A 23351-nucleotide genomic window follows, 5' to 3' on the forward strand; every position below is an offset into this window, starting at 1 on the left:
GTTTTTTCTGTGTGTCCCATTGTCCTTGGATGCTGTGTTGATTGAGGTGTGCTCCCCACCCTATCATGGAGGCATCTGTAGTTATTACGTATTGAGGCACTGGGTCTTGGAAAGGCCGCCCTTGGTTTAAATTTATATTGTTCCACCATTGAAGCGAGGTGTATGTTTGGCGGTCTATCAACACTAGATCTAGAAGTTGACCCTGTGCCTGTGACCATTGTGATGCTAGGCACTGTTGTAAGGGCCGCATGTGCAACCTTGCGTTTGGGACAATGGCTATGCATGAGGACATCATGCCTAGTAGTTTCATCACCATCTTGACTTGTATCTTCTGTTTTGGATACATGGCCTGTATTACATTGTGAAATGCCTGTACCCTTTGTGGACTTGGAGTGGCAATCCCTTTTGTTGTGTTGATTGTCGCCCCTAAGTATTGCTGTGTTTGACACGGCTGAAGGTGTGACTTTGTGTAGTTGAGCGAGAAACCTAGTTTGTGGAGGGTTTCTATGACATACTTTGTGTGTTGTGAACACTGTTTTTGCGTGTTGGTTTTGATTAACCAATCGTCTAGGTACGGAAACACATGTATTTGCTGCCTCCTGATATGTGCAGCCACTACTGCCAGGCATTTTGTAAAAACTCTTGCCGCAGTTGTTATCCCGAATGGCAACACTTTGAATTGGTAATGTACCCCTTGGAATACAAACCTTAAGTACTTTCTGTGTGAAGGATGTATCGGTATATGGAAGTATGCATCCATTAGGTCTAGTGTTGTCATGTAGTCTTGTTGTTTGAGCAATGGGATTACGTCCTATAATGTCACCATGTGAAAGTGATCTGATTTGATGTAGGTATTTAACGTTCGGAGATCTAATATAGGTCTTAGAGTCTTGTCCTTTTTGGGTATGAGAAAGTACAAACAGTAAACTCCTGTTCCTTTCTGATGAATTGGTACTAATTCTATTGCTTCTTTTTGTAGCAACGCTTGGACCTCTAGTCCTAGAAGGTCTATGTGTTGTTTTGACATATTGTGTGTTTTCGGTGGGACATTTGGAGGGAATTTGAGAAATTCTATGCAATAACCATGCTGGATAATTGCTAGGACCCAAGTGTCTGTTGTTATTTCCTCCCAATGTTCGTAAAACTTGGTTAATCTCCCCCCCACAGGTGTTATGTGTTGGGGATTTGTGACGTGGAAGTCACTGCTTGTTTTGAGGAGTTTTGGGACCTTGGAACTTTCCTCTACTCTTTTGGAATTGTCCCCCTCTATATTGTCCCCGAAAACTTCCCCGCTGATATTGGGTCTGATAAGTGGGCCTTGTTTGTGAGGTTGTGGGATCTGTAGTTTGTCCTCGAAACCCCCTTCTAAACTGCATTTTGCTAAATGTGCCTCTGCTCTGTGGGGAGTAGAGTGCGCCCATGGCTTTGGCCGTATCAGTGTCCTTTTTAAGTTTTTCGATAGCAGTGTCCACCTCCGGCCCAAACAACTGCTGTCCGTTAAAAGGCATATTCAGCACGGCTTGTTGTATCTCCGGCTTGAATCCTGACGTACGCAGCCATGCGTGTCTCCTTATGGTTACTGCAGTATTTACTGTCCTAGCAGCTGTATCTGCTGCATCCATTGCTGACCATATCTGATTGTTTGAGATACTCTGTCCTTCCTCCACCACCTGTTGTGCCCTTTTCTGGAACTCTTTGGGTAAGTGTTCAACGAAATGTTGCATTTCGTCCCAATGAGCCCTATCATATCTTGCCAGCAGTGCCTGTGAGTTTGCAATGCGCCATTGGTTGGCCGCTTGTGCTGCAACCCTTTTCCCTGCAGCGTCGAACTTGCGACTCTCCTTGTCTGGAGGTGGTGCGTCTCCCGAGGTATGAGAGTTTGCTCTCTTGCGAGCTGCCCCTACTACCACAGAATCTGGTGTTAATTGCTGCGTGATATGTATCGGGTCTGTTGGCGGTGGCTTGTATTTTTTCTCCACCCTTGGAGTTATGGCCCTGCCCTTCACAGGCTCCTGAAACATCTGTTTGGAGTGTTTTAGCATTCCCGGTAGCATAGGGAGGCTTTGGTATTGGCTATGAGTGGAGGATAGTGTGTTAAATAAAAAAATCATCCTTTATAGGTTCTGCATGCAGGGTGACATTATGAAATGCCGCTGCTCTTGACACCACCTGTGTGTATGCTGTATTGTCCTCAGGTGGTGACGGTCTCGCTGGGTAACAGTCTGGGCTGTTATCTGACACTGGCGCATCATAAAGATCCCATGCGTCGGGATCATCTTGACTCATTCCAGTATGAGTTGGAGACTGCATTAGTGGTGGAGTGGCTACCAGTGATGTGTGCGTTGAGCGTGGTGGAGATGGTGGCGGTGTTATTTGTCTTGCCACCTTTGCCTGTGGCTGCTTGTCTTTTTCTTGAAAGGCAAGTCTTCTTTTCATCCTAATTGGGGGAAGAGTACTTATCTTCCCTGTGTACTTTTGGATGTGGAGCCTTCTCTGAGTGTAATCTGGCTCCATTGACTCTAGTTCTTGTCCGAACTTATGTCCTTGCCTTTGTGAGGACAGTCCCTGTTCCTCTGTGTAGGAACCTGATTTCGGTTCCGAGGCCGGATGTTTCGGAATGGAAACTTTTTCGGCTGTCTTTTTCGGCTCCGACAACACTTTTTTTATTTTCGGCATCCCAGTCTCTCGGTGCCAACTCATCTCGGTGACGCCCTCTCGGTGCCGAACTTGCTCGGACCCGCTGTCTCGGGATCGAGTCTGCTGTGTGCCGGTATCTCGACCGGAGTCGGATGTCTTCGACACATGCGTGCCCTTTTTCGGTGCCGATGTTCGGACACCTATTTTTCGGGTTAAGCCATGGCCTGCTGGCGGTAGCGTCCTCTGGGCTTTTGCAGTCTTCTCGTGAGTTTTATGTGTCGACGTCTTACTCACGGTTTTAGGCGTCTGTTCGGCATCAACCTCATCCGAGTCCGACTTCTCGATGGAGAAGGTTTCTTCTTCCTCCTCCGAGTGTCTTTGTCCTGTCGGCGCCAACGCCATCTGCAGTCTTCTCGCTCTTCGGTCTCTTAATGTCTTCCTCGACCGAAACGCTCGACAGGCTTCACAAATATCTTCTTTGTGTTCTGGAGACAAACACAAGTTACAGATCAGGTGCTGATCTGTATAAGGATACTTGTTGTGACATTTGGGGCAGAAGCGGAATGGGGTCCGTTCCATTAGCCTTGAAGAGACATGTGGTCGGGCCGACCAGGCCCCGACGGGGGATCGAAAAACCCCAAAGGGCCACCGGAGCACTTCAAATATCGGTGTCGATCTGTTGTAACTAACCTGATACCGAACGCAAACAATACCGTCGAATTTTCTGAGATTCTAACTATCTTTCCGAACCGAAACGCAGAGCGAAAAGGAACACGTCCGAACCCGTTGGCGGAAAGAAAACAATCTAAGATGGAGTCGACGCCCATGCGCAATGGAGCCGAAAGGGGAGGAGTCCCTCGATCTCGTGACTCGAAAAGACTTCTTCGAAGAAAAACAACTTGTAACATTCCGAGCCCAACACTAGATGGCGGGATGTGCAAAGCATGTGTATCTGCAGCTACACATGCCATTGAACATATATATATATAGTTCCAGCAGAGTTATGAAAGAGAGGGTTGTGCTCATCTCTCCTGAAGGGGAGGATCGTTGCTGGGGTGTCTTTCTCTCTTCTGTTCTTTCTGCAGGTCTTGCGAGATGGTCACCACCAGCACCTTTGGACAAACAGAAGTACATTTGTAGTAAGTAGATCGTGGGTAAGGCCACACTACAACTGAGTTAAGTTAGCTGCTTTCCTCATGTTTCATCTGCCAGTTGGGTTGTAGGTTAAGTAGTTCCTGTCACCAATCACCCTTGATAGGTGAGGAAAAGAAAGAAGAAACAAAAGAACTCAGTGAAGTCATTAAGTTTGGGGGTATACGACCTTAAAGTAAGGCCTCTCTCTCCTTTGCATCTAGTAATTATATTTATATGCTCAGACTTTTGATGACATCTCAGTGTTTTTGGTGTAGTAAGGATGACCCTTCATTTCAGCTTCAGATATGGGCATACTTTTGCTGGCGGGCCCATCCCTGCGACACTCACCCAAGAAGCCACAACTCTTCTGAGTTGAGGCAAACTTCTGTGCAAAGATTGGCGACATCCACCACTCTTCAGTCCACTCTTGCATGTTGACACCCACAGCAGCAACCTTGTAGGGTTACGCTTTGGTTTCCCCAGATTTCACAGCTGTCTGTTCCACAGTCGTCGGTTCCTTCCGAAGGCTCTGTTCAGGCTTCCCGATAAGGCCTCTAGCCCTCTCTTTCCAAGTTGGCATCTCTTCCTGCATCCGGGGATGTCTCTCTTTGGTCCATCATCGCTTTTATTCCTCCCACTTTTCCCTCCTGGTCCTGCAACATAGAGCCCTTTTTCATTGTCAGCGGTTGGTTTGATGATGTCGACCCCGCCTCCTTCCTAATGCTTTGCATTTTATTTTCCTTCAGGTGTTGCCATTGTGGATCATAGACTGCCGGAGGAGTTGCAGTCATGGATTCAGGTAAGTGTATCGGGAGGGTTGGGACTTCCTCACATCTCTCCTCCCTCACTTTCTTCCTTGGAAGAAATGATCCCCTAGAATACTGGGATAAGAAGTCTGCATAAGTTTCTTCGCTTCCTTTTCTATCATAGGTCTTAAATCAGAAGGGCCCAGAGCCACCATAATAGACTGGCACTGTTCCCCTTATTTTGACATCCATTCTAATAGAGCATGAGTGATATATAAATCAAACCCCCATTCTTCAAGATAATACCCTAGAGCCTTGATAGACCATTTGACTGCTAACCCCTCTTTTTCCACTAAGGCATAATTAATCTCTTGTGGCTGATATAAATTACAGGTTTGTTTACCCCCATTTCATCCTTTTGTGAAAGGACGGCACCTAACGCCACCCTGGAGGCATCAGTTTGCATTAGTTTGCAATATATATCTTTTTGGGTAATCTGGAGTGCAAAGGACGGATCTGTTAGGGCATTTTGTAAATGCTGAAGGCTTCCTATACTTTTTGTGAGGGATTTTTTAATTCCTGATCAACTTTGCAATTTGTTTTCAGTAGGTCAGTTAAGAGAGCTGCCCAGTGGGAGAACTGTGGGATGAACAGTCGATAATGACCCAACGAACCAAGAGAGCCCATAGCTCTTTTTGTCTTTATAAAGGATACTTGTAGGATAGCCAAGACTTCCGCCGTTTGGGGTTGGATTAGTCCCTTCCCTAACAAATAGCCAAAAATACTTGTTTGGCGGCTAAATGACTCTTTGCCTGATTCACTTGACCCTTAAAACGGCCTGCAGATATCTTACATGTTCCTCCTTTCGAGATTTTGTTACCTTCTCTGAAATCTTTGCAAAACCAGATAGTACCATCCGGTTTTGGGGCCAACACTATGGGGGAGTTTCACTCACAGATGGTTCTATTACTTCCACTGATGGCATCTTTGTACTTCTTCCACAATGACTTAGACTCGAGCTATAAGGTTTAAGTTGCACTCACTTTCCTGGTTCTGTGACAATGGAATGGTAGGTTATTTGAGCTAGAAAAATCCTCTAGACATAGCTCTAGTTGTTTTCTCAATTCCTGTCAGTTTTCAGCATCGAGTTCTGTGTCTATGCATTGCAGATCCTGTTCCTTCCCTTGAGATAGAGAGAATAGGAAGGGGTCCCTCATATTTTTAGCAAGTTTACATGGTACACTTTTCTTTGCTGAACTGGTCTCCAGGCCATAGGTCACTGGGATCACTTGTTGTATAATTTGGAAGGAGCCTTGCCACAGACTCAAGATCTTGTTATCAGGAATAAGCCACAATAACAAGATGTACTTCCCTACAGAAAGGAGTTGCAGTTTGGCTTTCTTATCAAATTGTTCTTTTTGAGCCTATAGTTCCTGTTCTAAATTGGTCCTCGTTATTTCCTTCAAACGTGTTTTTAAATTGCTGATGTATTCCAGGAGAGGCTTAGAGTTGCCTTTCTCTTATTCCCAAACCTCTCAAGCCATGTTCAAAAAGGTGCAAGGTTTTCCACCAAACAATAATTTGAATAGTGAAAATCCAGTACTACTCTGCTCTTTACCCTGTATGGAGAACAGGGCCAATGGTAGCATTTCTTGCCACATCCTGGCTTCTAGGTGTAAGAGTTTTTTAATGTTACTTTCAGGACGGCATTATATTGTCAACTAAGCAGTCAGTTTGGGGATGATAGGCAGTTGTCCTTATCTGCTTGGTTCCTACCTGTTCACACACTTGTTTCGTAAGATTCCAGGTGAAGGGTGTACCTTGATCTTTCAATAACTCTGAAGGGAACCCTACCCAGGAGAAACTTCTATATCATGGCCTTAGCTATCTGTGTTGTGTTAGATTACCTAGGAGGTATGGTCTCCAGATATGGGGTGGCTTAGTCTACCATAACTAGGATGAACCGGCACCCACTTCGGAACGGAACTAAGGGACCTATCGTATTCATTCATATTTAGGGAAAAGGGTTTGTCTATAATAGGGAGGGCATGTGAAGGGGCTCTTAGAGGTCGTACCAACTGTTCTTTTGGCAAACGGGCACACATGTCAATATATATATATTTTTTTTACTCGACTATAGATACCTGACCAATAAAACTGTATAGCCTTCTCAGTTTTCTCAAGTCCGAAGTGACCCCTAAAATAAGTGATTATTTGCTGGGAATGGAACTTTGTTCCTGGAAGGCTCGGGAATAAGCAACTATATGGGGTGTGTTTTAGCTCTCTTCAAGTTTAAAAACCCCTCACATTTAAAAAACTGGGCATCTACTGCTTGGAGATCCCCCTCTTCAGTGGCTTTAGCCCAGGCTTCACGGAAAAGGGGATCTTCTCTCTGTGCAGCTTTAAAGCTTCTATAGGACTCTCAAATCTTCTTTTCAATATATGCAGACAAGAACTTCTGCCCTCAATATTTTTCAGGCCGTTTTTGTGAACTGTGACAGGGTGCGGGGCGATGCGCAGGGAGGGGGTGGGGAACATGAAAAATCTATTTTTTTTAAACTTACCTCGTCCGCGCGCCGCGCCGCTCCTCTCCCGTCGCTGCTGCAGGCACAGGCTCCCAGCCTGCTCTGCGGCCAATCCAGACGCTGCTCAGAGCAGCGCCACGATTGGCTGAGAGTGCCCAGCCAGGGTGCTCCCAGGCAGACTGGGAGCCTGTGCAGGCTGTCTCCAGCCTGGCAACTGTATTGCCAGGCTGGAGAGAGCCCTGTGCGCATGTGTGTTTGGTCGGCCCGAGACGGCCGGCCAGCCAAACATACATACGCAGTGAGGGGAGTGCACAGTGCACTCCTCTCACTACTCGTCACCCCATATGCCCCACCCTTTAACAAGGAAAGGATAATAAATTGTTTATTATCCTTTCCTTGTTAAAGTATTTGCAGCGGTTGCTGCTGGTGTGGGGTGGGGTGAGGGGAAGGGCGACGCTCCTCCGCCCAAGCGGAGGACCTGCCACTGTTGACTAACAGGGCTGGCACCAGAGGGGTCTCCTTCCCTATGGCGAAGAAGCGTCTCCCCCCCCAGCTGAGCCGGCAGCAGGAAAATAAAACAATAGTTTAGTATTGTTTTATTTTTCTGCTGCTGGCTCAGCCAGCAGTGCCGGGTGGGGTGGGGGTGGGCCACAGGTGGGGGAAAGAGGAGAGAGTGTGCACCTAAGTGCGCATGTGTGTTTGGCCAGCCGTTTCAACCCGGGGTTGTGTCTGAAAGGCAGTCCAAGCCACTCAGACCAATCCTGGTGCTGCTTTCATGCTATTCCTAGCATGAGAGCAGCGTCACGATTGGTCTAAGCAGCTTAGTGTGCGCTCAGACAGTGCACTGGAGTCTGTGCTGTTTCTCCAAACAGGCTGTGCACCACAGCCAGGTTGAAGAAACATAAGTGCACATGCCAGTTTGGCCAGCCTAAGACGACCGGCCAAACTGACATGTTCACTTAAGTACACTCCACTCCTCCTCCCCCTCCTATGTCCCAGCCCCTCTCTGCACAAGCTGGCTGAGCCAGCAGCTGAAAAATAAAACAATAATAAAATATTGTTCGATTTTTCAGCTGCTGGCTCTTAGCCAGTGGGGCGATGCTCCTTCGCCATTGCGGAGGAGCCACCGCTGGAATACATATCTAAGTTCCCAGGTACTGAGACACCGCAATGGTGGTGTGAACCTAAAAAATGAACAAGAAAAAAAAACTTTGGATAAAAGCAAATATACTTTTGGTCTCAAAGCGCAGACATTGCCATAGTAGTTTCTGGGCACTTAAGGGAACTATTTTGTGTGTGGATATGTTTCTTGTGAAAGGACAGAATGGGGTTATTCAAAGTTAGCCAGTGGTTGAAGTGTGCAGACATACTGTGCCACGCTGCAGTGGACAAAAGAAAAATGTGTCTCAGACAACAACAAACCAATGGATGAAGAGGAGCTGGTTAGAAGCCTCTGCAGGTTTATTTATATAAATACGTTTAGTAAAATCTGAAGATCTTGGCTAACACCAGACCTAAAATGTACATGCCCATATCTTTCAATCAAGTCCTTTCGTGATTCTTACCAAGTTATAAGTGAAGGTAGTTCAGTAAATACTGTGGTTGACACACCCTGATTTTATAAAACTTTATAAAACATGAATCAATCGCAAAGGGTTGGACATAACCTCCTTGAGGGCTCAACGGTCCATTCTTGGTGGCATTTCCTTTTTGGAACTAAACGCATGTGGGTGCAGCTAGAAAGCTAGAATTATTAACGAAATACTTGCCAAGATGAGCAGCAGCATAATTATTTAAAATACCATGTGTTTTATGTCAATGCACGGTTAAAGCTATAGGTGAGCATTCATCAGGCACTGATTTCATTACAACCGTAGTTAAATCAAAATAGGGCACGTTTTATTCACATGGGATGTATACGTTTACAGAAATTGACATTCTGGCTGCTTCAGTGTTTCTTCATATATTAAATTCACTAGGCTCTTTCGTGAGTTTATAGTCGTTCTATGAATTCTTTCGAGTATGACAGCTTATTTACTTAATATTCTGGAAACCAAATTATTATAGATCTGTCCTTAGAATTGCACTGTATAAGGAAAACATGACATACCTCTAGTCATAAGTTTCAACAGTACTCCATTCACTTTTTTTTTTGCTACTTAACCACATTAGTTGCTCATACAATGTATCTACTAGGTAACTAGGAGGCAGTAATCCATCTCAAAGTTATTACAATTTAAGGATCCACCACCAATTCTTTTCCTGCATATTAGATTGTTAGGTTCTAGTTGGATGACAGTACATATCTCTAATGAACAACTCATACCTGTTGCACCAGCCCAGTCAACTGGAGTTGTTACATGGTTTAGGGGTTCAGCTCTGCGTTCTAGAGGCCTTCCCCATACGGTCTCTAATATGCACATTTTACACCGAAGCTACAGAGTCCTGTCCGATGTCATGAATACGTTAAATAACACCATTCCAACAACAATCCAAATACACCACTAGTGGCTGTTTCCCAGTCCGCGGATGCTCACTTCATCAATAACTGCCAACTGTGATAATTTATCCAATGCTGAATCCAAACCACAATAAACACACATAGGACCATTTTTATCAGTTTATGTGCATTACATGCTACAGTTGTCAAACAGTTAGTTAAGCCAGGCATTCCAAATCAAGGGGTGCATATTAAAAATAATGTTGAGAGAATGTTTAGATCAATTCTGATTATTGCCCAAGTTTGTGAAGAAGAGCCCTAGCCTGCGAGGTGACTCGCTGCTTCTCATACATGGCGCCAAACTCGCTTCAAAGCAAGCAGACTATGGGTTTTCAGAACGCACTGCTGAATATTTCGGAACAAAAATTGTGCTTTCAACAAGAAAAGTATCAAGCAGAACTTACCGTCCATGAACTCTGTGCAAATTGATATCCTATTCTCAACAAAAAAGGCCCCGTAAAATCCAATAATATAGGACGAATCACACTGCAAAGAAAGTAGAGAGAACTAGTTACAACTTTAACCGTCTGGGCATCTGAAGTCTTTACACCAGAAATTAGCCCATTAGTTGGTGAAAACAGTAACATTTAAAGTGGACTGTCTGTTTACGTCCAGCCTTCTGTTCAAACTAAAAGCAGAGATGTATCCTATACACCTTTAGGAATACTGACACCTTTATAGAGCAACCGTAAATTTAGCTCTAAATCTCCATCTATGCACCCAGGATCTGTAGCAACATCCCATGTCTATCAGGATGGCCATAAACCTGTGCTCCACTTTAGGAAAGAGCTGAAGACGAATCTCTTTAAATAAGACTGCTTCACAATGCAGTAACAGTCTACCTCAGCTTCCAGGCCCCAGCTACCACTCCAATTACTTACTGGCTGCATTGTAACCTTTTGACACTGTACAGCGCTCTACTGCCTTTTGGCTAGATTCGAGCTGCACAAATATCACATAAAAACATACAAATAACATACAAAAAGGATTGCAAAATATTCTAGAAGGTGTGCAGAATTCTGTCTTTTTCAAATTAAAATCTTTGGAAGGCAAATAAACTCTGCAGGTGATCAAGACATTAAAAACCAAAATCGTACATGAGTGCCCTTTTAACTAGACTAGGGAGTAATTTTAACTACTTCACAGTAATCAGAGTAATTTTGGTAATTCCGGAATTACCAAAAACTACACGATTATGCCCGCTCCATAATTAAAGAGTAATTTGTGGAGAAAATAAACCTCAAGCAACTAATTTAGCAAGCACGAGTGGCAACTCGCCCTGCTGTTTTGGATTATTTGCATTTAGCAATATTTTCTTAACGCAAAATGTATCCTCACGTCCATTTTGAAAGCAAGGGTGAATTTTGATCTAAGAAATAGTGCTATATGCCGGAGTAAGTTTGGTGAAAAACTGTGCTGATATTCATGTTCTGTTGCATTTAGTTTTATTTCTTAGTGCAAAAATGAACCCGGATATTCATTTTGCGCAAGGAAAATAGCACTTAAAGCTGAATTGCTAGTCATGTGTAATTACTGAATCATCTTTAATTCTGCTGCAATGATGTGTTATTAAACTACAGCAAATTACCAAGTTACGCCCACCCCTACTTTTAACATCTAGAGTGTGTACGGCCCTTTCTGCTACCAAGTCTGGTTGGGAAGCTCAATGCTCTGATTAATATGAAAAAGTGAGACAACTGATGGCAGAAATTTGGCATTTCGTCCTGAGCACCACCTCGTGGACATGAATGAAATGTTCCTGCATTGTTAGGACCTGAAACTTGCTAATATGCTTGAGCAAGGTTACGGCTATTAGAAAAGCTACTTTCCAGAACAGAAACTGCAGATTACAGGAGTGGAGAGGTTTCACTCCTCTTCGTGATTTGAGCCGATTGAGTATTCACAAAGGGGCATGAGGCGGTCTCTTAAGCCCCTCTGTGAAGGCTTCATTAGAGTGATTTCTAAAAGGGACGAATGTTCCCTATTTTGCATATATGTTGCAACTGCAGCTATGTTTAAACATATGGAGAAATATGCTAGGCCTTCTTTTGCATGTGTAGAAGGTAGCTAATGATATCTCATACAGATATCTTAAATGGACCTATTTTGTTTTAAGTAGCAGACAAATCTTTATCACTATGCTGCCTACCATGTACATGTGATGGGTTATGTGTCTCACGCAGTTTAAGTATACACTCATCTAGGTTGAAAAACCTAAACTCTAAGAATTCAGGTGGCAGATTACTATACAGAGCTGTTTGGGGTAAGGGTACCTGAGTTGATCCCGATATTGTGTTAGAAGGTCCGTTCAGAACGGCAGTTTCTCGCACAAGCTGATGGACATCTCTAGAAGTATGGAGTACCAGGATTGTCGGGTCCAGTTTGGGGCCCCTTGGATGAAGGTCGTTGACACTTCTGTCCATTACATCCCACACGTGGTGAGGAAGATGCAGAAGGAGAAGCACAGGCAAATAGCTCTGATCAATTCATCCACAGTATGTTACCCATGGACTGGGGGAGTGGGTAACTGGCACCGTTTTGGCATTCAGCGTTTGCAGGGATGGCAAGAGGTCGATTGTCGGGTGCCCAACAGATGACGGTACACTGGAGGACTTGCGGATGGAGTTACCACTCCTGGACTTGTTGATGTGTCCTGCTGAGCTGGTCAGTAAAAGTCACATTGTTCACCCCCAAGAAGCGCTCCACTAGCAGGTCGATCTTGCTGCACACTGCTCAAAGTCACATCTCTTTAGCAAGTGTAGACAGCTGTTGGGATTGAGCCCCCCTCATGCTTGCGAATGTAGAGCATGCTGTCATGGTGTCCATCATTATGAGGACTGTTTTCACCTGAGTAGCTAGATAGACCACCAGAAGTTCGAGATAACTGATGTGATGGTGCTGGGAAGTCCAGATGCCCTAAATGGTAATGTGATTGTGGTGCATCTCCCATTCCAACAGTAAGGCAGTGGTAGTAATGGTCACTTGCTGGAGATAGTCAAGGAAAGGCTTGTCAAGCAACAGTTTGCTACTGTTCCACCATTGCAGAAAGCACCAAGTATGGGCCTTTACCAATGCTAAATATTCCTACAGGCCTTCTACTTGTGACCATCGCTGTGCAAGGGTGTGTAGGAAAGTTCTCTCTTTTTGGCATGATTACCCCCACTTTTTGCCTGCTGTCAGTGTGTTTTGGCTGTGTTCACTAGAATACTGCTAACCAGGACCCCAGTGACTGTACTCTATCCCTCTAAATGTTGGTACTTAGGACTTAGCACACAGCACACAGCACAATTGGCATACTGGTGCCCCCATATAAGTCCCTAGTATATGGTACTTAGGGTACCCAAGGCACTGGGGCACCAGGGGACCCCCATGGGCTGCAGCATGTATTATGCCACCCATGGGAGCCCATGCAAAATGTGCCTGCAGGCCTGCCATTGCAGCCTGCTTGAAAAGGTGCATGCACCTTTTTACTGCAGATCACTGCACCAGGTCACTGTAAGTCACCCCTATGGTAGGCCCTCCTAGCCCAGAAGGTAGGGTGCAGGTACCTGTGTGTGAGGGCATCCCTGCATGAGCAGAGGTGCCCCTACCAACTCCAGCATAATTTCACTGGACTTCGTAAGTGTGGGGAAGCCGTTTTAACCATGTACTGGTCACAGGTCAGTATGTGTGTCCAGCTACATAGTGGGAATAACTCCAAACCTGGGCATGTTTGGTATCAAACATGTCGGAATCATACCCCAATACTGTTGCCAGTATTGGCTGTATGATTCCATGCACTCTGGGAGCTCTTTAGAGGACCCTCAGCATTGTTCCTACTAGTCTTCTGGGGTTTTCCGGGCAGCATATGCTGCTGCCACCCCTCAGACAGGTTTCTGCCTTCCTCGTCCTTAACCAGCTCAGGCAAAGGAAGGCTGAACAAAGGATTTCCTTTGGGAGAGGATGGTAACACTCTCTCCCTTGGAAATAGGTGTTACATTTCGTGGAAGGGGTAGCCTCCCTAAGCCACTAGTATGCTTTGAGGGGCACATTTGGTGCCCTCTTTGCACAAACCGGTGTGCACCAGTCCAGGGACCCCCGGGTCCCTGATCTGGCATGAAACTGGAAAATGGAGTGACCACTCCCCTGTCCATAACCACCCCTGGAGTGGTGCCCAGAGCTCCTCCAGGTGGCCACTTGATTCTGCCACCTTGAATTCAAGGTGGGCAGAGCCACGGGGAAGCATCCAAGTGGACAGGTCAGGTAGATGATGTCACAGCCTCCACCTGATATGTGGTCACCCTGCTAGGTGACCAATCCCTTCATGTGCTACTTAGGATCTCCCTCTTTGGTGGATCCTCAGATTCGAAGTGCAGGATTCCAGCAGGACTCCTCTGCATCGTTTGCTTCATCTTCTGGCCACCGGGACTGCCAGCACCGGACACTCCAACTCGAACTGGACTTAGCCCCCTTCTTTTGAAGGTCCTCTTCTGTCAGGATCCACTTTTGGTTTCTTCCTGTCTTGTCTGGGTCTTGCACAGTCCTTTTCCACAGTTCTCCTGTGGGCTTGGGGAAAAACCAGGTACTTACCTCCTCTCTCCTCGTCAATGGAAGGCACCCTGGTACTAACCTATTGAGGGTCCTAGTTAGTCCAACTCCTTTCTACTGATTCCACATCCTCGAGTGGGTGACTGCCTTTCATATTCCACTTACTTAGTATATGGTTTGGTCTCCCCCTAGGCCCTTCACAATTTACTACTGTTTTTACTATTTGCTATTGCTTTCTATGCTAATCACTGACTTCTAATGTGTACGTAATAGTGTGCTACTTACCTATTGAAGTATTGCCTATTCAGTAGTTTAGTAACTGTGTTACTACAATAAGGTACCTTTATTTTTGCAAAACTGTTTGGCCCTTTCATGTGTGTAAGTGCTGTGTGACTGTAGTGGTACTGCATAAGCTTTGCATGTCTCCTAGATAAGTCTTGCGAGCTCATCCACAGCTACCTCTAGAGAGCACTGGATTCCTAGACACCACCTAAACTTCACTAATAGGGAATTTCTGGACCTGGCATAAGGTGATAACACCATAGGTGCTCACCACACACACCAGGCCAGCTTCCTACAGGGTGCATGTGCAGTATTTCATGTGAGAGGGTGTCCTGTCCTCGGAAAAAGAAGCAGCAGCTGTTTAATGTCACCACTCTCTGCTCACTAAGGTATGCTTTCCTCATAATGGTGTTCAGAATGGAGCCTAGGAAGGGCTCAATTTGGTGGAGTTGGAGATGGTACTTTTTGGCACTGATTATGAGCTCTGGACTGTGGAAAGTCTGTTAGGCACTGCTGATGCCATTTATCAGCCAACAGTCTAAGTAAGGAAAAACATGGATGGCTTTTCTGTGTAGATGCATAGTCAAGACCACTAGGCACTTTGTAAACACCTTTGGGCTATAGTGACTCTGACCAAACGGAACTGTCCTTTTAAGGAATTAGAAAGTGGGTGGCGGGGTTGAGTACAATCGTTGGTGTGAAGGCACCACCTGTACTTCTTCCAAAAGCCAGAGGAGGTCTCATCTGAAGCCATGATGGCAGGGTGGGATGTTAAAAGGGGAGCGTGATGTGGAACTCAAAGTAGTATCTGTGCCCTGTCACTGCATGCAGCCACTCATCAGAGATGATCTCCTCCCAATGGGGAAATAAACTCCCTTAGTCTCCATCTGACAGGTGATGTGTGATCAGGGAACCAATAAAAAGTCACTGCTTGGAGGTGGAGGTGACCCCGCTGGAGCCGCTGCTACTGTTGCTCAGGTGGTTGTTCCTAACTGCAAATCTTGTAGCTCTTGCCTGTTGGGAGACCTGAAAGGACGGCTGTTGCGATGAAAACTTTGTGCCTGGCAGTTTGGAGTTGTCTTCACTCCACCTTTGAATGTCTGCCTCAGAAATGCAGTTTTCAGGGTAGTGGCTTTGAAAGCATCCACAGACAGGGCTGTCTTGGTAGGTTTCTTATTTTCCCTAGGATCATATCAACCTGATGTCTGAAGCAAAGATCTCCGTCAAAAGGAAGGCTGAAAAGGTGCTTAGGCACCTCTTGTCTGAACCCACAAGATGCAGAGCCATGCATGGCACTACAGGAGAATACTTGTGTGGATCCCTAGGGAAGCAATATCTGCTGCATCGAGAGAACAGCAGATACTGGCATTAGAGATAACTTTACCACAAGCTTTTGTCCCCTTTTCCTATGGGTTTCTGGGACATTCTTTACCAGCTACTCCATCTCAATGGTATCTATATTGGAACAGAGGGCACTTAAACTTGGCATGCACAAATGAGTGGCAGCCCCCAAAGTCACACGCTTGCTAGTTGCATCAATACACTTGCCCTCCCTTGTCTGGCGGAGTGGGTGTCAATTGTCTCCTATGCTTAAGAGTGTTTCTGCACTACATCCACAATAAGGGAGTCTAGGGGAACCTGGCTGCAAACGCGGGGTAGGTCACGGAGTTAGGCCTCCCTGGGCATGACAACATTAGCATTTATTGGCTCCTTGAAGTTGTCCAGGGCGGCCTTCAACATGCTTTTTAGCGTGGGCAGGAGCTGCACAGTCCTTTCAGTTTTGTACAGGGTCTCTACGAGGAAGTCACTCTCGTCTTGAAAGATGTAGAAGTCCACTTTGCGAAGCTGAGCAGTCCTTAGGAATGACTGCATGGTAGGTCACAGTGTTTCGGGTTGAGACAGCTTAGTAGGGCAAAAGTCAATGTCCTGGTCATCTGTATCATTGACCGTGTAGTCCTCCTATGGGTTGTCCCCCTCCCTGGGTGTTAGGGCTCATCATAAATGAGTAGTAGACTGTTAGAAATGGGGTCTTTGGTTGGCAGTACGGTAAGTCACACACAATCCAAATTATCCTGTGCCCACCCTCCGGCTGCTTGGCACGGAGCAGTCAGGCTTAACTTAGAAGGCAATGTGTAAAGTATTTGTGCAATAAATAATACAATACCACCATATAGCACCAGAAAAATACACCACACAGTGTTTAGAAAAATATATAATATTTATCTGGATAAATGCAGGTCAAAACGATCAAAGATGCAATAAGTAAATGTACAGATATCACTGAAAAGTGATCTAAAGTGTCTTAAGTCTTTTAAAAACAAACAAAGTCTCTTTCAAGCACAAAGTACCTGGTTCACGTGAAAAATCTCCACAAAGGGCCGCAGAGGAGAAGAAGCGTGGAAACAAAGGGGTGTGCGTCGATTTCTCAGGCCACATACGGCGATGCGTCGTTTAGTTTCCATGCAGAGACTGCTGTGCGGCGATTTACGGCGCTCGGTCGTGGATCCTCTTCGGCTTGCGGGGTTTGAGGGTCTGAAGGTTTGGAAGCTACAGCCTCAGCTTTATCGCACTCGTCATCAGAAGTGGTGCAGGAGACTGTCTCGTCTGGACATGCCCTGCTCTGTCAGATTACCTGAGGGTGGTGCTGCTTCTTCATCAGCCTCAAAAGGGTCTAACACCCTGATGATGTTGGGGGTCTCAGATGACAGGTGCTGCTTATTATAATGTGCCAAGCTTCCTTCTCTGTGGTACCCAAGAGTCTTCTTGCATCAGAAGGTGGGGCAGAAATTGCAGGTGGGGTCATAGTGTAAGGGGAGAGACAGAGGCAGCAAACAGTGCAGGTATGACTATGGGTATTTGGTGTTGCACTTAGGGCACAATTGGAAGCGTACACTGTCCACGTCCTCTACTAGGCATTCTCCAGTGATACAGCCTTTATTTTCTAAAGTTATCAACCGGTGCTCTGTGAGGAATTTAGAATGTGGGGCACCGAAGGCCATTGATTGCAAGTCGCTGAGAAAGTTGTGAAGATAAAGTCTACCAGTTGACATCTGAATCATAGGTCTCGAAGTTTCAAACAAATTGGCTCGAAAAGTCAGAGAGAACACATGCATCTTGAGCTTGTAATCTAAATGTCTGAAGCAGATGGCAGAAGAAAATCTGAGGGGGAGACTATGCCCTTGTGCTTCATAGACTACAGGAGGAGTCACAAAAGGTCTTCACCCTTGAGTTTTTCTAACAAAAACAAGATGCAACGTTCAAGCCCAACATTAGATGGCAGAAATATGCAGAGCATGTCTATCTACAGCCACACATGCTATAAAAATATTGTTACTATAGGAATACTTCTGTCAGCGCACAGAAGAATATCCCACTATTAATTTTAATAGTGTTCACTTAAAATTATTCTTAGGTGTACCGAAAGTTAAAAAATGCAAAAATAAAGTTAAAAAAAAAAAAAATCTTCATAAGTGATTTTTGCTCATGACAAAGAGTATTAGAGCAACCAGTGGTATGAGTCCCGTTTTGATCATTTATTTTGATAGACCTTCACTTGAAGTGCTTCTCAGCCATATGTGCTCCGAAATGTTGAAAGAAAGACACACAAACTGATGATAAACACACACACACACACACACACTGCATATGGAGGTCCTAGTATCCCATATTTCCGTTTGTACTTGCCGTGATTCCTGGTGAACCAGTTCTTTCACAGAGACTGATACCAAATCTTTTGCAGTGAGTGGTACCAATTTGCATTGCCTGTTGGAGCTAAACCAACATCACCAACTAGTTAGACCACATACAACACTGAATGAGAGAAGGTTTGTGCCTAAATTGAGAAAACTTCAAACTCCTAATCCTGAGGGGAAAGACAAAAACTCGAGAATGACCACAGTTTCAAACATTTTATTTCCTCATTGAAGCAACACTGGTTGTTAAAAGATTTAACTTGCAATTCTTCAAAATGCCCATCAGACAACCGGTCAGAATATTGTAATGTACTACAGAGGCCTTACAAAGACCCTGATAAACAATTTCTGAAGCCTCCCAAAATCAAGCCGCCAAGATGTGCCTTATCTAAAGAAGTCCGACTATGCTATACTAATCATGTAAGCAATCCATTGGCTTTCGTTGGATGTCAGGTTCGAGTTCAAGCCACTCTGCATTATCCACAAGGCCTACTGTAGCAAAGGCCTACCGTACCTACAAGTGCACTTTATATTCCTTCTAGGATTAGGTCTGCTTCCTCAATACCCACTTCACACCATCCATTCAAGCCACTAAACGCGGGAGATGGGGAGTTCCTTGGGTGTATCCGACGGAAAACTGTAGCATTACCTCGATCTCCACATCAGATCACCATTGATTCAAAACACTGATTCAAACACCCGCCCCCCTCATCCCGCCCACCTTCGGGCCATTCTCGACGAATTCGGACAATTCCGCAACATATTGTAATCTATTCCCAAATTCAAATATTGTTTTGTATGGATCAAACAACGCCAAAGCTTTCTTTCTTTAATCATCACAACGAGTTACGTGTGTGACTGGGTTTTTCAAGCCCAAGTGAAGATTTAAATGCATTTTGAAAGTGCCTCAACCACTGCCATAAATAAAGCTGTGACAGTTCTGGCCACTGGGCGCAGCAGGTGTATGGAGACAGTGTCACAAGAAGTGGCACTGTTATAGCACAAATACCGTTCCAACCACGCCTTTCATCCTCAGTGTTGCTAAAAGAAATACATAAGATCTACCTGGTGAGAGAAAACATCAGGCGCTTTAGATATATGTTCACAGTGAGTAACTAAATGTGCTGTTGACATTTAATTGTTCAAGGGGACAAACTTTACTAAATCAACAATGAAAACAGGCTATTCAGAGAAGACACTCACCTTGTACAGGATTTCTAACTCAGACATAATCTGCCGCTGAAGTTCAACGGTGATATCTAATGGTATAACCTGAAAAAAATGAGACACACTGGTTTAGCAGAGGTCATTTCCCACCACCAGTCACATGGAATGAAATAACGTTAAAACAAGAGAAAGACCTGCTAAGTGAAAGTCACTTGAGAGCTGGTACAATGGAAGGCAGAGCCTCAAACCTTACTGAGAGTCTCTTCAAATGTACTTTTTAGAGATATGTTTATGATTGCCATTGTATTCTAAGTCGCTTTATCATTGGACTCAAAGGACACTAAAAGCATACTCACGCCCTAAGGTAGCCATAACTCGCACCCTCAGCATGCACTGCTAATTACCACACAAATTATAGCACTCATGACATCTTTGATAACATCACTGATAATATCAATGTAACATCTGCATTAAAATATTGCTGAAAAAACTGTGCATGGCAGGGTTGTGAGTTATAGTTACCTTAGGGATCGAGTTATAGTTACTTGAGGTAACTAACTATAGCAGGTGAATTTCTATGGTTTTGTACTGTTAAAATGTGAGCCTAACTATAGCGCCCCTGTAACCTTTAGTTTTTTCAGTGAACACACACATATATATATATATATATATATAAAATACTACATGATAATGAAAAACTGAAGACAGCTGAGTTTCAAGTGACTGCTGAGTTTCAAGTGACTATTGTTTAAACCTGTGGATAAATCCGCTATTCACCAATGAGAGGTTGATAGAGTGAGCAGCAATCTCGAATGAGTAATCTTTTGAACTATCACTTGGAAGGGAGTGGGGTTACCTAGCTGCTGACTTTGGAACTGAAGAACCAGGTTTCGAGTCTTGGCGCCGGTTTAACATCCTAGGATTCTGGGCAAAATCACTTAGTCTCCCCATTCATAAAAAATGAATGTGACCTTATGTACTGTAACTGGTGCTCATGTAAAGCACTTCAATACCTTCGGGTTGAGTTTGCACTATATAAATCTGCAAAAAAAAAGGAAACTTTGCAGTTGAATGTGGTCTCGTCATTTCAGCTGTACTGCTTCTAAAAGGGGTCGTAATAAATGTGCAGCCTCAATACTGTAAACACACTTGGAACGGTCCAATGGTGTAACCGACCACAATGGCAGTCAACTAAAGAGTAAGAGATCCACAGAGATGTGTATTTCAATCCCACAAAAAAGGACAGTTCTAAATACCAAGTTGCTTTCTTTCATTACTGAAATATGCCCTGATAAACAGTGGGTGGTTTTGAGGGAAATGTATAATCGATATTTGATCATTTTACCACTACTAAAGAAAAGGGTGGTGTTTTTAGGTTGCGCAGATGAGCATATTTGTGCAAACGGTATGCCTCTTAAATGATTTATCTAGTAATTTATTTGCAGCATACAGGACGTACTGTATTGCAGTGTGGAACTGAGAATTCACCGTCTTCCGGATGTTTCTTTATAGAAAGGTGTGCATTTTTAGCACAGTTTATGTTTTTATACATCACTCATGAACGTATTATGAATATATGCTGGATCTCATTTTGTATAAAACAACAGGATAAGTCTGGCAAAGCCAGATGGGCCAGCCTGGCAGATCAGAGAGTGGGCCAGTTCTTTGGCTGTATATTGGCCAGTTTAGTGGAATGATGGGTTGGTTTTGTGGCTTTGTGAGACTGTGTTGAAAATGTTTTTATATAATGACTAGAAAGCAGCAGAAGGCAGCACATTATAGGTAGTGGGGGTTGCACTGGGTACAGAACAATATAAAACAGGTATATCATAAAGTATGGAAGAGCTGCATCATGTCATATCAGGAGTGACACATCTGCCAATGGAGTTCTAATTTAAAATAAATTGCCACCAGACCCACTTGGCTGCTTTAAACATGCTTCTCCTAGTTACCTACTCTCCACCTCTATCCTGCCTCTAAAATTGCGAGCACTGAATGCACCAATGAATGCTCATTGCCAAGTCTCAACTGAAGCACCAACTGCAGAAGCTAATTAGATGGATATGGCCATTGGATAAGCGGGCTCTGGTTGCTTGCCTGTGCAGCACAAACTCTGCAGAGGTTTGAGAGGAGAGGTACTGACTTCCTGACCAGTTCTAGCAAGTGCTCCATAAGGAAAGACTGCAGTAAAAAAAGACAACGATTTGGCCTCTGCAAATTGACCTCTGGAAATAAAATGGATAAATTACCAGACTTATTTTACTGAAATTGTATCAAATTGCATCCAAATGCATAAAAATAGATTTTAAGCCCATAAACAAATTTAATTTCCAATAACATTAATTATCAAAATACTATATTTAAATATAAACAGTTATCGAAAACTAGGATGCAGAGCATGGGGCACTCGCAAACGTTTTCCCAGGGGCCAAAAACTATGCCCACTGGCGCCCACTCTGCTGGCCTTGATGCCAGCAAGGGGGGGGGGGGCTGGCCTGGGGTGGGGTGGGGGCAGATGTGCATAGGGGAAGTAAAGCATGTACATGGTGCGCACAGTGAGTTAAGGTATATTGAGAGTTCAATCGCATACCGGTCTCTAAATTAAGTCAATAGGAGGGCTTAGAAATAGGCTATGTTAAGTGATATAAAAACTCCATGACAAAGGTCCCTCAACAAGCTGTGCAATCCATTGAGGTGGGCAGAAACAAACACTCAACCTCCACTGCCAGACATGGGACAGTGGGGAAGTTTTAGCCATATCACTATGAGACTTGACATCTAATCCTGGCTTTACCACTTTAAATATGCTAGTTTGAAATATATATTAAACATCTGGACAGGTTCCACGGCCCTGAAGCATATCTTTGGTGAGAGTAGACCCCAGGTCTCACCAATGGAACCACTCACATCCGAGTTGTTATGTAATGAGCAAAATGGAAACTTTAGGTCAAGGAGGCATTTTTTTAAAGTTAATCCGAACCTCTCCTGGTGGCGAATTGTGCACTCTTGAGTAATAATTTTCTCAACATATTCCTGTGTGTCTTTCTTTGTTTTGTTAACAGAGATAGGAAGCCTATATGAAACTAAACATTGGCTATAAGCATGTGATAAGAAAACAGGGCAGCAACACAACAATCATTTTATTTTACTCAGGTGACTGCCAGACCTGAGAGTCTCTCTTTCTCAGGATCCTGGGACTGTTTGTCTGGGTAATCCCTTTTTCACTGGCAAGGGCTACTATGTGTAGGGCGGTGCTCCACTGCTGAAAGTCATGTAGGAAGGGTGCTCTTGTTTTACAATCAGCTCAATATGGGGTATTCCTTCACTGGGTGATGTTACTGAAAATGAGCATTTCCCCTCCAATGGCCATGGGCTGTATGTATGGGGTCTCTGTCTCACATTGATGTGACCACTAGGAATGGCAGGGGTAACTTTTCTCAGGTTCACTGCAATGTATCTTCGACCAGGCAGCTCCATCTTCAAACGTTAGTACCACTCTTTCCACATTAACTCACTATTAATGGTGCTGGAACAATTTTCTGAGTGGGGGCGCTGTCATCAATGTTACATCACTGAACTAATAGGGACTGTGTAAAATCAAAGCATCCAGCAGTGAACAATTATGGCAAATGAGCCATGCGGATTCAGCAAAAGAGTGGTAAGGGTGTAGTATACCCGGTGGTGCATTTTAGAGCACATGTGAAGTAGCATATTGTAATTTATAGACATATTTTCCGTTGAAATAACACTAAATTTGCGTAGATATGTGGTTCTAGTCATAAAACTATATAGCGCACAAGCAATTGTGTGTGGAAATCAGGTTTTACTGAATATTTATCATTTGCGCATCACTAAGTAAAGTGGTTCCATCACACTTCAGATTCACACAAAAAATGGGCTCCATTTGTGCTTTTCTATTTGCTGATATATTTTGAAATGCGTCTAGTTCATTTACAAGTGTTAAATTATATTGTGTGTTAGGAAAAAACTGACATTCTACAGCCTTTCCTTTCACTCCTTGTACCCCAGCAAGATTTCCTTTTAAGTTACTTATACAAAATCCTGCCACTTTCCAGTCAGAGAAATACAAGTAAACACTAGTTTCCAAATAAGCAGCAGTTTGTCAGAAGACATACCCTGA

The 23351-nt window shown here is 44.3% G+C and overlaps 1 protein-coding gene across 1 annotated transcript in view; it reads right to left on the bottom strand.

Moving 5' to 3' along the window:
• The window catches only part of MAP2K5 (mitogen-activated protein kinase kinase 5), a 1242853-nt gene that overhangs the window by 750819 nt on the left and 468683 nt on the right, over positions 1-23351 (bottom strand). The window contains exons 10-11 of the mRNA XM_069222863.1: positions 19247-19315; positions 9947-10028 (exon numbers count right to left, since the gene is read on the bottom strand). Of these exons, the coding sequence (XP_069078964.1) occupies positions 9947-10028; positions 19247-19315 (151 nt within the window). The remainder of the gene's footprint in view (positions 1-9946; positions 10029-19246; positions 19316-23351) is intronic.

This window comes from Pleurodeles waltl, chromosome 3_1, assembly GCF_031143425.1.
Source record: "Pleurodeles waltl isolate 20211129_DDA chromosome 3_1, aPleWal1.hap1.20221129, whole genome shotgun sequence".
Classification (NCBI taxonomy): domain Eukaryota; kingdom Metazoa; phylum Chordata; class Amphibia; order Caudata; family Salamandridae; genus Pleurodeles; species Pleurodeles waltl.